At 41.9% G+C, this 18,432-nt stretch overlaps 1 protein-coding gene across 1 annotated transcript; it reads right to left on the reverse strand.

Moving 5' to 3' along the window:
* Positions 1-586: 586 nt before the first annotated feature.
* Positions 587-17,344, reverse strand: LOC142054763 (p53 apoptosis effector related to PMP-22-like). Its single transcript, XM_075087745.1, has 4 exons — positions 17,135-17,344; positions 16,720-17,042; positions 2,809-2,952; positions 587-2,547 (listed from the first exon to the last, which is right to left on the reverse strand). The coding sequence occupies exons 2-4, from the start codon at positions 16,928-16,930 to the stop codon at positions 2,333-2,335; spliced, it is 570 nt and encodes a 189-aa protein (XP_074943846.1). The 5' UTR covers positions 16,931-17,042; positions 17,135-17,344; the 3' UTR covers positions 587-2,332.
* Between the last annotated feature and the right edge of the window lie 1,088 nt (positions 17,345-18,432).

Here is an 18,432-nt window from a genome sequence, read left to right on the forward strand (position 1 = left end):
GGAGAGGAGGGAAGAAAGGGGATGATCGCTGGAGATTTTCTTTGCTTTTTAATTATGTTTTGCTCTCTCATCAGGGTTGGAGTCACAACCCTAAACCTTGTTTTGTCCACCTTTCTCCACCTCCAGATATTGGGTCAGTGTCCATCTAATGTTAAAGAAACTGTAAATACAATCAGCGGTTGCTCAAGTTCCCTTTAGCTTCCTCAGGGGATTGCCACACCTGTTGGAGCAAAAACATTGAGCAGGACGGCACTGGCTCCCTATTTGGCTAACACAAGGGCATTACCCTCCAAGCTGTAGCACACTATAGCACAGAGTCATGCGTATAGTTACTCGACGCTACGTAGCCCGTAAGCAAACAGAGCAAGTCCACTGTTCTCATGTGCTTGTGAACGAGGCCTCAGGAGACGGCCAGAATAGGACTGCAGAATAACACAAGAAGTTGTGATGCTACAGTTGTAAGTTACTCTCCCCTCTTAAAATGCAGCTGGCGTACTCGGGTGCTCCAAGGTGGTGCCTGAGAAAAGGAGGCTTTTGGGGCTTCCACGCTTCCCTGCTTTTAGTAGAGAACAAAAGCTAAGACGCGTTTTTGAAACAATACATAGATACCATCATTTATTAGGTATAATAAGCATAATGAAAAGGTTTATAATAATTTTTTTTCCTGAACAAATAATATTACACAAAGAATTGCAAGCCATTTTATACAAACTGCTTTCTCAACTCTATTTCATTTTAATTTCCTTCCAACTGGAACACATCTTAATGTATTTGCAAGTTCTTGTCTAACTATTCCCTGTTGCATATAGTCTCCCCATTGGTCTGATACATCTCTCATGTTTATTAATCAAAGTTAGAAAACACTCCATAAAAGTGAATGGGGCTAACTGCTTCAAAAAACCAGGTTACATCCTGTGCCTTTATTAATTTTATCTACTCAGAGTTTTTACTAAAAGGTTTTTCTACCTCTCGTTCTTTGCAGTAAAAAACATTTGGCAGGGCACTTTTCATAAAGTATGCATAGTTACAAAATTGCAGATGTGTTACAAGCTAATAATCCTCTGTAGTTAAGGTTTTTAATGAGAATTCTTTTTCTACACAGCAAAATCATCCATTTTTCACTTAAGAGAAGAAATGGAACATTATGAAGTTAAAATTAACAAGGCAGAAAACAGCAGTGTCTTTTGTATCTTCATTGCTTGCAATATCTTGAGGCTTGCAGCACTGTGGAATACAAGATGCTGAAAGGTGTTTTATGATGTGGTTTTCTCTATGAGAGGCTTAGTATGAGGTGGTAAGGGGTATTTATGCATTTTACAGTTACGTATGACAGTATGCACCTTCCACTTTTAAATACTTATGAAGAGCAAATGAATGAAAAAGGGGCCTGTTTCATACCTACACTCATAGTGCTCCAGCTCAGCTCCTGATGTGCAGGGGAATCATACCTCTGCTTAAGTCCTTCCTGGCCCTTCTATGCTGGATAAAAGAGCTGGACCAGTATAACGGAGCTTTTTAAAGTCATAGATTTTGGTACAGCAGATAACAGAGGCAGATGCCCACGAAGAAAGCTGCACCAGGATCCTCTTCAAACCAGGTCTGTAGGTTGCAGGTGTCGCTTGAAATCCCTTCTGTCTCTGCCTGCTCTGTGCTGTCCCCAGAAACAGCATGCCAGGATTTTTAAGGGTTTACTGATGGTCCTTGCTTACTCTTACAAATATTTAGAAATAAATACTTACATTTCACATGGATGGGTAAAAATCAAAATGCTGGCTTTGGTAGGGGGTTTTCTCTCGTCCTTTTCTTACCCTGTCCCTATGGCTTAAGTGAATGAATGAAAAATGGAAGCAAAGCTATGAAGTGCTGGCTGACTAATTTACCACTTTGGCAGTCAGTGGTATTTGGGTTCTTGTAAAATGTGCAAAATCTTCAGGTTAAAGATGATGCATACAAAATGGGATTTTTATGAGCTGCTTTCCTTCAGGAAGATGACATATGGTTTTTTGTTTATTCGCAGTTTGAAAAAGCTTTACTGAATTTAATTAGAAATATGAATGCATGTAAGATGCAATGGAATTCACATGCACCCTACTCATAGGAATTAATAAGGAAACACAAGGTTTTTTAATGCTTAGATTTTATCTAACCAACCCATATTGGATATGAAGGTCCAAAATAGAGTAGATAACTTTATTGCAGAATTCCAGTACTGTTTTTCTACACACATTTGAAAAGTTTCCAGCCTTTTCTACTAACATCCAATGATGATACTCTGGAAAATGTAGCTGCTCTGTCAGATATCTCTGGAATATGAACACATTTTTCCTCATGCTTATGGGGAAGAGTAAAAATATGTGGGCTTCACATTACCCAAGATCTGATCTTCGTAGTTAGGAAGGCAGCAGAAGAAGAATCCCAAGCATATTTCCATAATGGCAGTGGTCCAGCCAAAACCGTAGGCCCAGCTGAACATATTGATTCCCGTCATTTCAATTTCAGTCGAGAACTTTACTGGATAAATGACCAGGCCCATGATGGAGAACACAGCTGAAGAAACAGGAGGAAACAAAAAATGTTTAAGCTAACACCCATCATGTTGCCTGCCTCCATAATACCTGTGGCTAAACCCACCCAAGTTTTGGAGGATTTGAAAATTGATCCACTGCTATGACAGACTTTATATTACTTTTCATAGAGAGCTCAAGTGCACCCAGGCAAAGACTTGGGCAGAGAATCAACTGAGGAAAATACCAGTTCAAGTATAGATATACCTTCACAAGCTAAACTTGACTTCACATACTGCCTTACCAGCGACAAAAAGCAAGCCTCCAATCCCACGTATGAAGTTGAACCGAAGTGTGTCAATGGCAAATGCTATGATGGCCAGAGCAAAACAGATGACTAGAAGTATAAAGCCGACCAGGTATGTGGCAGCAGCAGCTCTTCCCCAAGCTGAAATCAGAAGGAAGATACATTAGAAAAGAACAAGAAAAATCCCTTGCAGTGTTTTCCTCTGGTTTATAATGAAAAGATAATTTTAAACAAACGAGAAAAGAAGCTCATCTGCCAAGAAGGAAGCACAGGAGCTTTCTCTCCTCTTCTAGGTGAACATTTCCATTCCACAAGAAATCATTCACTAAGTCCATGCGTATAAACCCCAGCTTGGACCTTTCATAGAGAATGTAATGGGGCTTGTCTGCAAGCTTCCTTTTTAGATTTAATAATTAAGAATCAAGATTAAAAATGACTGTAAAGATGTAAGAATGGACACTCTCCTTCAATAACAAATGTCGTTACCTCAGCAGATGCCGTAAAACCAGCAGCATTTTGCATGGAGAAGGAGAATTAGACCGTCCCTGAAACTAATTAAATTCTGCCTTTAAAAAAAGTGTTTATACAAGCACTACCACTCTGACATGTAAATTTAAAGGTATGCCAATAGTCCCTAAATGTCAAAATTCAGTGGTTTCTGCCTGTTCAGGTTTTTTTTAGCTTTGTGTCCTAAATAGAGTTAAGACTTGGAATCTGTTTTGTAGTGAAATTTGACCTATGCTTTTGATCCAAAGTCAGAACTGTTTCATTTTGAAAAGCTTGTTCAGGGTATTAATACTTTCATTTTCAAATTATGTAACTTTATGTTATAACACGTCAGAGCAAAGCATATTGTGTTGGCATAACAACTGGAAAAAATATTATTTATTCAATATTTGAAGTCTTGAGGGGCAGCTTCTGCTCAAAGAGATCAAAGTGTGTCCTCTTCTGAATATAAAAGACCCACTTTGTCACTTTTAAAATTGTGTATGTAGATGGAGTAGACAGTTAAAGTCTGCTGGGCATCTACAGACTCCACCCCCTCGCCTACACCATGCATTTGTAAGGTGTCAGCTTCTAACCAAATATATACAGCAGCAGTGCCAAAAAATTGTCACAGCCCAAACAACCCTGATGATAATTGCAACTTAACATATGCAGTGCTTGCTGTTCAGCAAAAGTTCCCCCTGGAACTGAGTAAGTTAAGACTTTTGATACCCAGTAACCTGCCAATTTGTTTGCTTCGAGCATGCAAGTACTAAAATGTAAAGTGTCCTAACCTCCCCCTTGCCAGTGTCAGGTAGGCATGAAAGCTACCATCCTGCCCCTGGTGAGTGACACTTTAGTGCTCAGCCTCTCTTCCCCCAGGCCCCACACCACCTCTGCTATTAGACTAGAAAAATGGATCAGGATTTTCCAGGTCTACGTTTCCTCCCATCAGCTCATCCAAACCAATTTCCCTTTTTGTTTGTTTTTCACCATCACCCCCTGCTTTATGATCCCTGCTCCATTCTACCTATTGCACTATATTTTCAGTTTTATGTCATGTCCTTTTTCTTCCTTACGCCAAAAAGTTCCTGTGTGCTTATAGGGCTTTTCAACTATTATTTTTCCTGTAAACAGGCAGCTGCCTAAGAAGACTGAAAGGGACAGCAAAGATGTGCCTACATCTCATTTTGTAGCTCAGTATTTTAGCCCAAACCCTTCTCTCAGGGAGCTTACAGGAAGCTCAGAGGTAGAGAGTGTGCAATGTGGAAATGCAGGTTGGGGCAGGGTGGGGGCAGCACCTCAGGCAGAGTATCAAAGGAAACAGCCAGGAAGAGGAATTTCTCATACTGCCACAGATCAGTTTATCCTGTTGAGGATGATCCTGCTCCCAGCTTCTCTCCCACCCCTCTAAAACAGGAAAAAAAAGGGGCACTTGGCCATAACAGAAGTTGCTCAGCAGTGGTGTCCTCACTGCTCTAGGATACAAGAGTTATAACTTCTGGCAGAAGGGTGAAATGCCAAGGACATCTAGAGATGATGATTTTTGTTACGCGCACAACTGGTTCTGGTTAGGTGCAAAGCTCCTGGGCAAAGGGGTGTCCTTTCCCAGAGCACACTCAGAGCACATCTGCCCACCTAGGAAGTGATGAGGCACCGTGAGACCTGGGGGTTTTGTCTCACCTGCTGCAACCACCACTGCTGTGGGCAGCGGATGGTTTCTGCCTTGCTCCCCAAGAGCAGCTGATGGTAGAGCACCATCCCCCAGGGTGGGAGCACTGCCTGGGCTGGGGCGGTGCCTGGTGGCTCCAGCTGTGTGCGGTGGCACCTTGCCCATGCCACCGTCTCGCTCCTCCGCTGGCCTCGCCCAGGTGTTTTTCCTGAAGTAGTGTTACAAATGCTGTGACTGTATGAAAGCAGATTGGGCGCACACCCAGCCCGCCGGGCATTGACTATATGGCAAGAAGAGACATGCTTGTTGCAGGATACTTATATCTTTAAAAGGCATTGCTTAATCAACCGACAGCCAATTTTGTGGCTTACTTCTACAAAAGAGAAAAAAAAACCCTCAACTTTGGAAGAAAACTGCAGCTCCAAGTAAGGCAATAGGATTGCACTGAAGAGTCACTACAGGGTTTTTCTGAGGAACAGTACCCTGACTTCCTCTGCCCTTTAGAAAAAATAGCAGTTATCAGTAGTCTAAGACCACAGTGTGCAAACACCTTACCTTCTAGGGTAAAAGGTAGCAAAAGCTTTGTGTAGGAATAATTGCAACTGTTTCTGTATCTGAGATGTTTACTTTTCCTTGTGCCAGCCAGGAACACTAAAGTAACTTAGTGTCTTTAGCAATAGAACTAAGACTTAATTTCCCTAAAAATGTCAGAATTAGAAGAATTAAATTGCTCAGAAAACACTGAGAAGAGAGTGGCTAATCTGGTCCCAAATATTTTCTCATCCTCCAATGTTGTGGGGCTTTTTTGCTGTAACATAAAGCAAAAGCATAAATAAATTGTTCTAACTGCAAAGCTTTTTCTTAAAAATGTGAACTCCAGGCCAAAGGATCATCACAGGTGCAACACCAAGTCAAGGTACACTTGACTAGAGAAAGGGCAGTTGAAAGCTGAAAGGATCTAGTCTACCTGTCATTACATCAAAAATAGTAACAGAGGGAGCAGCAGGTTACAAGACATCAAGTGGAGGTCTGTTTTCTCCGCCCCCCAAAATGGCAGTGATTTTTGGGGTATTTAAGAGTTAAAATGTGCTTGTTAGAAAAGAAATGTGTGTTTATGCAAGAGTGTCCTTGAATACCAGCAGGATCCTGTAACACTCATGTGCCAGTAATATTTCAGCTCCTCTATCAGCTGAAAAAAGGCCAATGAATACAGTGAAAGGGTTTGCAGGAAGCTACACACGGTCCGCTCTTGAAAACTCCTTCTAGCTGGCAATTTTCTGAGCAATTTTGTCTTAAAACAAGACCTTGCTACCCCAAACAGGCAAAAGGAACGCACGTTTTCATGCCTATCTCAAGCAGAGCTTCTATTTAGAGTGTTTTGTATGTCAATCAGCAATGATCTGTGAGAGTCCAGGCTGCCCACAGTGAATGCAGTAACATGTGACTATGGGAAAATGAAAGTAAGTGCCTGCCTTCTAAAACTCCCTGCCATGTGGGAAGACCCCTGAGTTAATTTAGAGACCAGAAAGAGCCAACCCATGCTAGAACAGAGCTCACTGTAGCTTCTGAGCAATATAATTAGCTGAGACAGTATACAATAATAATGTGGCTTTATTACTCTGCTGTTAAAACTAACCTAGTTCAGAGGTAGCATGACTACCTCTTGTATTGCGACATCTAAACACGTTCTGAATATCCAATTGCTGACTGAAGCCATAGGGAAGCTGATAGACTTCATTAGAAATCCAGGACTGAGAGTGTCTACAGTTTCCTGTTTTCCGGATTTTACTCCCTCATGTGTTTTCCAGTTTGCAAAACTGTAAACACTCTCTGTGCTTCACACATAAGGAAATAAAATTCCTTGCTTAGCAGCAAGTTGAGCCAAAACTTTGAACCACCAGATTAGTCTTTCCTTAGCCTGCCACGGTTCGTGCTCCAAACGGTGCCTTCCAAAAATAGCTATCGTGCCTTGAAAATAGCATGTGAAGTCTACTTCCCCCATGACAAGTACAAATTTTTGTGTTTCTGGTGTATGTGGGAAAACATTCACAATGACGTTCTCATGTTTTTATTGATCTGGTACCCCCAAACCACATGAACTGCTGAGTCTCTCTCTTTGGGTGACATTTTCTGAAAGCAACCCCAGAGAGTTCAGAGGTACTTATCCTGGTCTAATCAATAAGAACATACTTCTCCAAATTTTCCTCCTGGCTTGAAGCTAAATACACAACTAGCACTGGAAAGAAAAACAAATGTTTATTGCCAGCTCGCAGACACCAGCAATTATATACAGGATCCTGCTGACTGATCATTTCAGCCCATCAGCCACTGCAGTGATTGTGCAGCAATTTTAGGAAGGAAAGTTTAATTTAAAAAAAAAAACTGGGTGGGGGGATGCAGAGAAAATGTAACAAACTAATATTTTTCTCTGTTATCTTCATACCACCATGGGAAAGAAACACAAACCCTGCAGTTCTAGCTCCAGTCTTGCAAAGCAATTATTACAAGAACTGAAATCTGCCATGGTGGTGATTCATCTGTGTGTCGTGTGTAATGAGAATGTTTCTAGGCTGAGCTTGCAGAGCTCAACCTGTTTTACATCTTGCTGATTAGAGGGAAAGAGCATTATTTTGGAAACAAAGCTGAACTCACTTAGGTTTCTCAACCTGATGTTCTTCATCAGGGTGTGGTGAACTCTGCAGAGCACACGCTTCACTTTGAAAAGGAACTGCTTTGGCCAGGTTTTATCCATTTCATTTTGGTTTGTTCTCCTGAAGAAAGTTTCCATGTGAAAGTGAGCATGTCTGCAGCAGAGCACGTGTTCTCCTTAGCTTGGATCTTAAGATGGCCCATCAAACTCATTAACCCACAATTCAATTCACCAACCAAAAGGTTACGAGCTGTTGATGTATATGCAAGCCACTGTCATCCAGGACTCTGGATTCCCCCTGTTATCTGTGCAACACTGGACAGTGCAAAATCCTGTCTTCTGGAAATCAGGACTCTGCAACATGCCAACTACGGGAAATTTCTGTGCTCTTTTTGAAAACAAGTGAACATTGAAAGCTCTGCAAGTGTTTGCTGACCACATGAGCTGGCATTGAAATACCAGTGTGCATGTGTTGGTATACAGACAAGACAAATCAGAAACTATTAAAAGCAGCTTCTTATAATAAACTGCATGTGCAGACTGACAGCTATTGACTGAAAATAATTTCTAATGAAGGCTATACAAATGAAGAAAATCACGTTAGTAATGGATAATTTATGAACAGAATAAAATGAGGAAAAAATATTGAAGTCATGATTAGACGTGTATTATTCTCTGAGCTTCTATCTTCATTGCATCTGGATCATTCTTAAAACAACTGTGTTCTCTAAATATCCTTCTGGTGGGGAGTCAATACTGGATTTTTGTGTGTGTGTGAGTTTATACCATTTGGAGTGGAATACAAAATTTTTGGTCCTTTTGTTTGGCATCCTTTTTAGCAACACCATTCTTTTCCTCCTAGCATTACTTCTTTAGAATTCACTGGCAGTTAGTATGGATTTCTCATTTAATAACAGAGTACTATCTCATAACATGCAAGCCATTTTTATGTGAGCAGAAACCAGCTTTTAGCTTGCCACTACTTAAGAGACAACTGTGGAAGCGGAGAATGACCTACTTAGGTTCACACTAAGTTAATGTCATTGCAAGTTTCTCAGTGATTAGTAGCAGGTCCCATATAAATGAGAAAGGATTAGGACTTTAGGACAATTACCCCATAATAATGACTTTAAATGACAACAGTAAAGAAAAAAGCCTTTATGCATAGACCATCTATCAGTAAAACACAGCATATATTAGCAGAAAGCAGTGTCTAGACCACAGCTTAGTGCTAAAGTGATAGCTGTTTGGCTTGGTGGACTTTAACTCCTTTGAAGCAAAAGCCTATTAATTCCCCACCACTGACTTCACTCACAAATGTATGCAGGCAAAGCCTGCATCCAAGGCTTTATGTACTTCTGCAGGCCTCTTCTCTTACTGAAGTAAGTAATTCAATTTAGAAGCTATTCCAACTTGAATTTGAGGGGAGGAGCAGTTACATCTTGAGGGAGTGGTTCAAATTAACCTCATCATAAGCCCAGGCATGTACAAGCTTGACTGAGAAGCCGCCTTCTACAAATCTTGTATTAATGAGGGCTGCTCCCTGATGCTTACTTAGCACTAGGGAGGCAGAAATGGCAGAGGGCGTAGAGCCATCATCAAAGGGAGCACCAAGGGAGTAAGTTAGCTATTAAAAATAATGTGCACACGGTGCCTCAAAATTAAAGGTTTGCTCATGAGAGAGTCAAGGAGTACCCCTATCTCACATTATCTTCAGAAGCAGTTGCATACATTGAGAACACCTTGGGATTAAAGCTCAGTTTTATATACTTTAATGCTGTAACATTTTTTCCTTCTATTTTTCCCTTTTTTTTTTTTTTTAATTTAAAGCAGGATATACACTTGGATGTGCATATTGGGGTTGGGAGGGTCTGGTAAATAAAACAGGTAAGGTATTGATTAATCAGTACATATACATAAGCTCGGGTAATCAGACTAGCAAGATGTACCTGCTCCCTAACTACCCCAGAGTTAAACGTGGGTTGAAATATTTAATATGAATTAAACAGAATCAATTTCCATGATAACACGGGCTATGAACTAGCACTTTAAATTGAAACAGTGGAGTGGAGCCTTTCCAGAAAGCTCTTTTTAAGTTCTATATTCCCAGGGTCATCTGAGGCTGAAGAACACTGAATTTACATCTCATTTCCGTATGCACCAAGTATTGTTCTCGCTCTTGATCCACAGTTTTCATGCTGTGAGAAAACTTTGTTCTGAAACCTTGCTGAAAGTCACCTTTTACACTAGGGAGTTTCTCTCTGATAGACAGCAGCTGTGAATCTGGATCTAATTTTCTGTTAGAAGCAAAATTTTACCATTTGTAAAAGAAAAACCCCAACATATAAGCAGAAACAGTGCTTTGTGCTCATAAAATATGTCATAAGCTCTATTTACTTTTCTTGTGAATCAAATAGCTTTTACAATGTATCCTGAAATTCTTCATCACTTGCTGCAATAAGCTGATGGGGTTGTTACTGAACTGCACAGCGACCACCTACGTTTGGGGCCTGATTTGGGCACAGCGTGCATATTCAATGTAATAGGTGACACTAGATGTATTCAATTGCAGATTAGTACTTCAGCAGGACTGTGTGCAATCTGAAGTGTTATTTAGTACCAGTAGAAGGAAGCCAGAAACCTCTGGGACATAGGCTGCCATCATCATTCCACAAGCTATCTTGAATTCCTGGGAATTTTTGACAGAGATTTTTGTAATGGTACCTGACAAAGAATAAACATGGCATTACAACACTCACTGACTTTATTCGAGGTTGCTCAGAACAATGCAAACTGTCAGTGAGAAGTTATATGGAAATGTGAAAAAAACAGTGTTTTGAGAGTTTTGTTTCTTTTCCTGCTAACTCCTTTCCTGCTTAAGTAACCTGACTGTTTAAACCCTACAGTGGAATTGGAAATCCGTCTTGCAGCCCTCATCACCATTTAGGATATGGAGAGGTTATTATAGCCCTGCGGTATCAGATTACCTCAATAAGCTAAAGGAAGACACGAGGGGAAGAGAAATGAGAGTTTAACCACAGGTTTCCACACGTTTTCAGCAAGAGATGCCTCCTCTGTGTGTATGAGTGAATGGTAACCTCTTGAGGACTTAAGGTCCTGATGACACAAAGTGTAGAGGATCTTGATGAAGTCTTCAACACCAGCAGTTCATATCTCATGATGGGGAGATGAGAACCCTCCACACGACTGCTATTTTTTCCACCCAATTTAACTGTAATTATTAAAGGAAGGTTGGATAATAAACAGTGTGATGCCATCTGCAATTGCTCTCTGTAGAGTTAATTGCTGAAGAGCATAACTATTATTTAGAAAAGAGTCTGATTAAGTGAATCTGCCACTAAACATACAAAAGGACAAAACCTAAAATTACAAGGGAATACATGGTAGTGATTGCAGATGAGGAATGAAAATTGCCATGGTAATTAAATGCTCTGGGCTTGATTCCCTTCTCTTATACCTCTTTAGTAACAGCGGAGTGTCTCCTACAAGCTGGGAAAAAATCAGATTTGTTCTTTCTTGCATCAGAGTTCTTTAAATATACTGTTGTTGTGATATTTTCATTACTATATACATTTAATTTAACCTGTATTTTCTAGAATTCTAAGTTTTGAATAATGATGGAATATTCTACGTTATTAAGTAACTAGTCTTGTAATCTCATTTCTCACTGGTTAGTCCCATGTAACGTTACACTTTTAGGAGACTGACGACTTAGGAAATTATGAGCTTCTCTATACACTGTCATTAAAAATATAGGCAATCACTGTATATAAATATAACTGTTCTATGCTATGATGCAGCAGGAACAGAAACAAGCTTTCATTTTCCGTTCCCTGTGTCAAAGAATTCAAGGTTTGCCCCGTAGTCCAAGCAATGCACATAGAGTAGAACTGGGCTTCATACTGGGCTCTCCCATGGGTTTCCTTGGACTGGTCAGAAACCTCCCCAACTTCTGTTTCCCAGCTGCAAGGACACTTTTCCAAATCTACTTGAATTTTACCAAATTCTGAATGCCTTTAGGTGCAGAACCTCGACTTCAGGGAAAGCCTGCAATAAAGACCCTGTGGCTTGAGCTGGTCCCTCCTTCAAAAGCACAGTTACTTGTTTGCTTCATTTCTGTTCCCACGTGCAGACACCCTCAGATGCCAAAGACCTGCTGGGACAGCCTGCTTGTCCTCCCAGGCCCAGGCTGGGAGGGGCCATCACCCAGCCCATCCCTCTGGAAATATCTTTGTGTCACTCTGCTCAGGGCGCTTGCTTCAGGTTGAGGCAAGTGAGGGCTTCCCCACGCCTGGGATTAGGTGCTGCCTGTCAGATGTGATGGGAACGTGGGGGAAGGCAAAACAATTTTACGTAGGCAGCATGGCAACAGGGAAACTTGCTGTCTGGTCTGTCCTGTGCCCTGGGTGTGATGAGTCACTGGTCTGCTGGAGAAGTTAGTTTTCCAGAGGAAGAGCTGTGGGGCCGGCAGTGCAAGCCCAGTGGTAGGTGTAGTACCAAGAGAAGCCCTTTGCTGCTTGGATAATGCTCCCAGCCACACGATGTTCCTCACTGTTGTATCACTAGCCGGGGATTTTTAGCAAGTGATTTCTCTTTTGTTATTAGTCCAGAATAATAAATGGTGCTTCATCATAGCAAAATATTCTCTGGACCCAAGAGCCTGATATAGGCAAAAACAGGAAGAAAATCTACTCTTCAGTGGTGTTCTTATGAGACTAAAGCAGAATATTTCCTCCCTCAAGAGGATATTACCTTTTGCATCATTCCCTTCTTTCACTTATCCTGTAGTCATACGCATCTGCTGGCATATTTGAAGGAATTTTTCGTCCATTATAATCATACTATACTAGCAATCCCGCCTTATAGTACTGCATTAATATTCATGAATCAAAATAAAACTGGAATGAGCTAGAACATGGTTACCCATTATTTGCCTGGAATACAAGATGCAGGAAGGTGTACCTTCCAGATGGCAAAATCATTCATCCTTCCACTAATCTCCTTCCAGTAAACCCTCCACACATCTTAGGAAAAGGCTGTAATTTAATATTGTGATGTGAAAATAACTGAAGGACTGGATTCCAGTTGTCACATGGAAATGCCTTTTTGTGATTCTTTTCCCCCAAGATCTCTTTTTGCACCGTGCAAATGAGCCAACCACTTCAACCTAAATTTAGAGCCTTAAGCTTGCAGTTATTTTGATGGTAGCATCTGTACATGGAAGAGCTGCAGGGCCAGGTGGAACATAAGGTGTTACAAGTGTAGCCATGAGTTTTTCATCTCATTGTGCATCACATTGGGACTAATAAAATAAAATCAGTTATTTTCTCCCAACCAAACCCACACATGTTTAAACATCTTCAAAGCTTGCAGTGGAATAAATTACACATTGAAAAAGTGTCTCAGGTCTGTGAGACACAACTTGTTTAAGAGAGGTTAAATAGCCAAAATCAAGAAAAACAAAGGAGTGCTATGCCAGCTACGTGAAGGATTTAACCTCTGCATTTTCTTTGCAAGCTCAGCCATGTCCTGGACAGATACATTCCACACTGTGCTCATTATCTATCCAAAAAGTCTTTGTCTTTGTAAATGTTTAGCATTTTATAAGCATGAGACCTTTATTTGTTCCAAGTGCCAGAACACTGCAGAGCTACAGTTTGCATCTCTCAGACCCTTACCCTGAACTTCAGTCATTTCTAGAAAGGTATCCTAATGCATGAGGTTTGTTTTTTTTCCTAGAAAGCCCTATTTATCTGAGCTAAATATGCTGGAAAAGCAAAAGACTACTGGTAAAGTCCAGATGAGTGTCATATGGTTAAATCAGAAAATTTGAACTCTTGGAGAAGATAACAGAGTGAAAAAACTCTTCATATTCTCACTTTCCACAGAGTTCATAAATTTTGCAAAAGACCTAGAGTGTGTAGATGCTTCCACAGACGATAACTGCACTGGTGGAGCTACTCTCCTGTTTCTCAAAAAAAAAAAATAAAAAATTGCACAGGCATCTTGTCTTCCCTGTGAGGTTTTGAATTCTGTCAGCTTAAGCAACTATTCACAGACCCCAAACTTTTCTGGTGCAACCAATGAAACATTCAACCTTCTTCCCTTCCAGACTGACTGACCTCAACAATGGTGGCTTTTTTCTTCTGAGTATATACTCATGTTAAGCCAAACAGCAGGCATTCAAGGGGAATTACAAACACTGCAGGTGGAGAATTTTATTTTAATTTTCACATTATACTGAACAACTTGCAAGAACATTACAATTATATCCAATTATGATAGGATAAAGATGCCTGTAGTAGATTAAGATAGCTACACTATCCAAGTCGTGTTGAGAATATTTGCTGGCAGCTGCTGGGACGCACACGCGTATCACATATGTCAGTGAAACCATCCCCACAGGAAGACCGAATCTCAGAACCTTTTCAGCCTGTGGCAGATTAGGCAGGGAATCTGAGAGTAAAGACCAGAGGAAAGGAGCTGGCAACTGTGGAACAGAGGGGGGAAAGAGAGAGTTCATCTCAGAAAAGATGTAAAACACTTCTGTCCTTTCTGTTTACATCACGTCTTTTGTCTCTGTGCTCAGGAAGGCATGTAATTACACTTTGTTTATCCAGCACTGTGTTTAGCTTGGCACAATACAAAGTTAAACATCCCACAGAACATGACGCTGAATGCATGTTTTCTACGACCTTTCTGAGGCAGTGTAGATAAATGTAATCCCAGAATTATTAAAACCCTACATTTCAGCACGGAGGCAGGTAGAATCAGGCTCGACACAAGACCTGGTTACTCACAAGTCAGATGCTGTCTCATGGCCTGGTCTTTTGGGTGGAATCCAAGGCCAGCATCAGGTACCTGGAGCCTCAGAAGAAAATCCCAACCCCACACCAACTGAGCAAGGCAAGAATGATAGGAAAACTGGAGAACAGGATTGGATCACATTGGATTGCAGAGGTGGGACACATCCCCCCTCTGGAGAGAAGGCGTCTGAAGGATGGGGCTGGAAAAGGATCAGGACAATGACACGAGTTTGCATCTGTAATGGTCAGATCTACAGCCCTGCTATGGGTTAGGAGTAACCAACTCCTGCAATGATCAAGATCCACATTGTAATAGCATAATCTTGCAGAGGCAGCAGCCTGGCAGCATAATCCACTGTCATGTGGCCTATGCACACATTTTTTACATACAGGCTTTATATATTCTCCCATTGGATAAATAACTCAATCGTCCCAGGTATAACTTCCTTTTCCACCTGGAAATTTTGTCAAGGAGGATTTTTAGGACTTGCTTAGGTTTTCTGGATATTTAGTAAACTTGAAGAGGTCAAATGAGAGATAACATGCCCACTGAAAGCATAGTGCAGTCATGCAGTACATGAACAGCATTTCTAATGCTTTCAGAAGCATCAGCTGACTCTCCAATGTATGTGCTGGAGAATATTCTGCCTGTGTGTACTAAGTCCAACATTTCTGTGCTAGAAGTGCTGGACTAACTGTAGATGTGATTCATGGTAACCCCAGACATTGCAGGATAGTCCACACCATAAAGGATGACCTCCCTCGTTTGTCTGTTGATGCTGTCCTTTGGGAAACTGTGCTTGCAACTGCAGAATTTCAGCATGTAAGAGTGAGGCAGAATAATGAAGAATGTGAAATGCTGAACCGTGTAGGACCTGAAGGCAAGGTGAAACTTCTCTCGATAAAGAGAAGCAAGGTGAAACTTCTTAATATTTTCTGTCCAGTTAAAGCTGGCATTCATGACATAGATAGTGGCTCACTTTTCATGGAAACTCAGGACTGAGAAGCCCTTTGCTAAGCATCATGGTCTCTCTGCCACTCTTCAGCACCATGTACCAGCAGTGGCAAACTGGCTTGATCTATGCCCAGCCACACAGCTGATGCAGGAGCTCTGAGGGCAGGACAGGGAGTGATGCTGAATGGACCCAGTCTTGTCCTGGAGTCCTACAGTCACAGGGGCTTGCCACAATTAACTTGTTACAGCTGAATTTTGTGCATAGAGGGTAGAGTTTGACTGTAGATTATAAACTTCCAGGAACACTTTTGAAAAACTGTAATAAGTGATCCCCGAGACTGCTTCTGCAAGTGTTTTTATGCTCATTTTCAACAAGAGCCCCTGAGATTCTGAGCCTTAGAGAAAATGCTCTTCATTTTAATTTGAATTAGCATAAATTGTAAGAACACTTGAACTTTCCTCCTGGGTCAGGCTGACAGCCCATCACTCACAATAATTTGTTTCAAACAGCAGCCAAGAGCAGATATATAGAAAAATAGAAAAAAAACCAAAAAACAACAACAAAAAAACCACACAAACAAAAACAAAACAGGAGACATCTAGACTGATCCTTCTCTTGGCCTATTCTCCCAGACTCAGTGGTTAACGTCTTTTCAAGCTGAAGGTTGCACCTGGGTCAACATGTTTAATAGCATACTTAACCAAAACTCAGTACAAAGAAGAAATCCTTTCATCTTTTAAAGCTTTCTTTCATTATCACAAGGAGACTCTTTCACACAACCCACCTACCGGAGCAGTTTCAGGGCAGCATTCTGCAGCCTGACACTCCCTGGGAATATCTTCCTAACATCTTACATTTTTACCTCCCTGTTTCTTGCTGGCACTCAGGACTGGCTTACCACCCTAACGCCAGGCTTACCCACGAAATTTGCTGTTTGGACATTTGATCTGCAGTAGCTTTTAGTTTTGGAAAGCAGTGATTAGTGAGAAGAGGTTAATAGCTTCTAAGAGAGGAAGAAAACCTTAAATGCTGTAATATTTTCTGTGCTGGTACATTACTATGTGTGGCTTTTTGTACTATGCAACCCACCATCTAAAGTAACCAGGTTTCTTTCTGCACAGGGGTGAGGGCATATTTCTTCTTCATCCTGTTAGTCAAAAGCCTTGATGTATTTCAGTGACAGTTCCCATTGCCCATAACTTCTTATATAAATGCTAGATATTAGGCAATACAGTTAGGAGAGCTGAAGGAAGATGAGCTCAGAGGTGTGACCCACTGCTTCAGAGACTGCTCCCCACCACCCTTGCAGGAGCTTACCGTAACCCATGAGGGACTCGCAGGTCCATTCCCCACCCTGCTGAGGCCTCCTGCAGCTCTCCCATAACGACGCTTGGTGCATGTAGGGCAACGTCTGTGACTCCAGCCAGCCCCTGCCCGCCAGCGCAATGATACCAAAGATAACGCCTATGCCCAGGAGCAGGGGTAGGATCCATCTGCACCGCGTGTAGTCGAGGCCGTACTTCACCATCTTTCAGGACAGGGGGAGGCTGGTGGGACAAGGGTGGCCGTCTCTGCCTCAAACTCAGCAACACGAAGCAATGGGTGCTTCTGCAAAGCTCCCGGATAGTGAGCGTCGGTACCTGCAAGCGTGTGTGCAGATGTTTGAGAAAAGCTTTTTAATCAGGAGACACACGTCAGGGAGGGAGGGAGGGATGGAGGGAGGGAGCTCCACCTAGATTCAGATGAGTAAGAGCTGCCACTGAGCAATAACCAGTTGAGCTGGGGAGAAGCTTCCAGGCTGGGTTTATCTGTGGGATCCTCTCTGCCCTGCTGACTAGGTAACAAATCGGGTGCTGTTTACCCTCGGCATTTAACGCTTTCCTTCCTGCCACTCCCCACCAGCAAGAGCATCTCACAGCTGTGTTTACACCTTTCTATCTCCGAAGAGATTTGCATTATGGCAGGAGAATACAGGAGACAGGCCAGGGAACTATTTGCATTGGAGAGTGGTGGTTGCTTCTGAAACTTGCCATCTGGAGGTTGAAAGCAGCTTTTCTTGGACTCCATTTAAAAATAAAATGATACCTTATTTTTTACAATAAAAAAAAAATCCTCTAGCTGCTGTAAAGCTAAGACAATAAAGAATGTGTGACTGCTATCCCTCCCTGTTTTGGGACATAGCTGCAGGAGAAAATAAACAACAAACTTTGCCATTAAAAATATAGTATGATCTGGGTATAGCCTTAGCGGGAGAACAAAAACAGAGCTTTGATTTGACCGTGCCTTACAAACACTCCTTGTGTGCAGCTCTGGCTGTAGGTGCACCGCCCGGGGCCTGTTAGAGCCTGCCTGCAATGTGCTGTGAGAGCAATGCAGGGACGAGCCATTACCTTGCCGTGCCCCAGGAGGCCACCCAGCCGAGTGCAGGGCAGAGTTTTCTGTCAGCTCAGAGGCAATATAGCCATGTTCATAGCACTCTTCCTTTGAACTAACACATGCTACAACCTAGTATTTTGGTAGGGCCCAAGCGTGCTTACATCTGGAAGCAGCTGCACCCCTTGCAGATCAAAGCTGGTTTCTGTGAAACATGGTTAAGCACAGAGGATGCAGATTATCATACAGACCTCATTTACTCACAGAGAGTGGGTACTACATTGCAGCTTTCATGGTGAAGTGACTGAACCTATTGAACAGCAAACACCATAGCTTTGTGCTGAATTAATATTCATAAATCAATAATGGACTAAATAAAAGAAATTACACTGTCCAGGGGAGTGCCTGAAGAGGCGCTGAGCTTGCATAGACCCAAACAGGAACAGCCACAGCAACGACCTGCAGCACTGTGAAAAGGTAGTAGCTCTGTCACCAAAGGAGTTTGAATGGGTTAATGTGACATGTGCCTTATCTCTAATCAGAAATGGCTTATTAGCCTGGTGGTAGATTAGCAGTGATGTGGCTGCTTTGCCTCTCATTCTCTAGCTGGTGCAATTCTGGCTAGCTGAAGCATCCTGCCCGCAGCTCCCCTGTTGT

This window comes from Phalacrocorax aristotelis, chromosome 3 (genome assembly GCF_949628215.1).
Source record: "Phalacrocorax aristotelis chromosome 3, bGulAri2.1, whole genome shotgun sequence".
NCBI lineage: Eukaryota > Metazoa > Chordata > Aves > Suliformes > Phalacrocoracidae > Phalacrocorax > Phalacrocorax aristotelis.

Bases quoted from the DNA above. Each gene is read 5' to 3' on its own strand.
- LOC142054763 (XM_075087745.1), bottom strand. From the start codon at position 16,930: ATGGTGAAGTACGGCCTCGACTACACGCGGTGCAGATGGATCCTACCC. The intron at 2,953-16,719 runs GTAAGCTCCTGC...TTCTGATTTCAG, and splicing joins CGAGTCCCTCATGGGTTACG to CTTGGGGAAGAGCTGCTGCT. The intron at 2,548-2,808 runs GTAAGGCAGTAT...CTGTTTCTTCAG, and splicing joins AGGCTTGCTTTTTGTCGCTG to CTGTGTTCTCCATCATGGGC.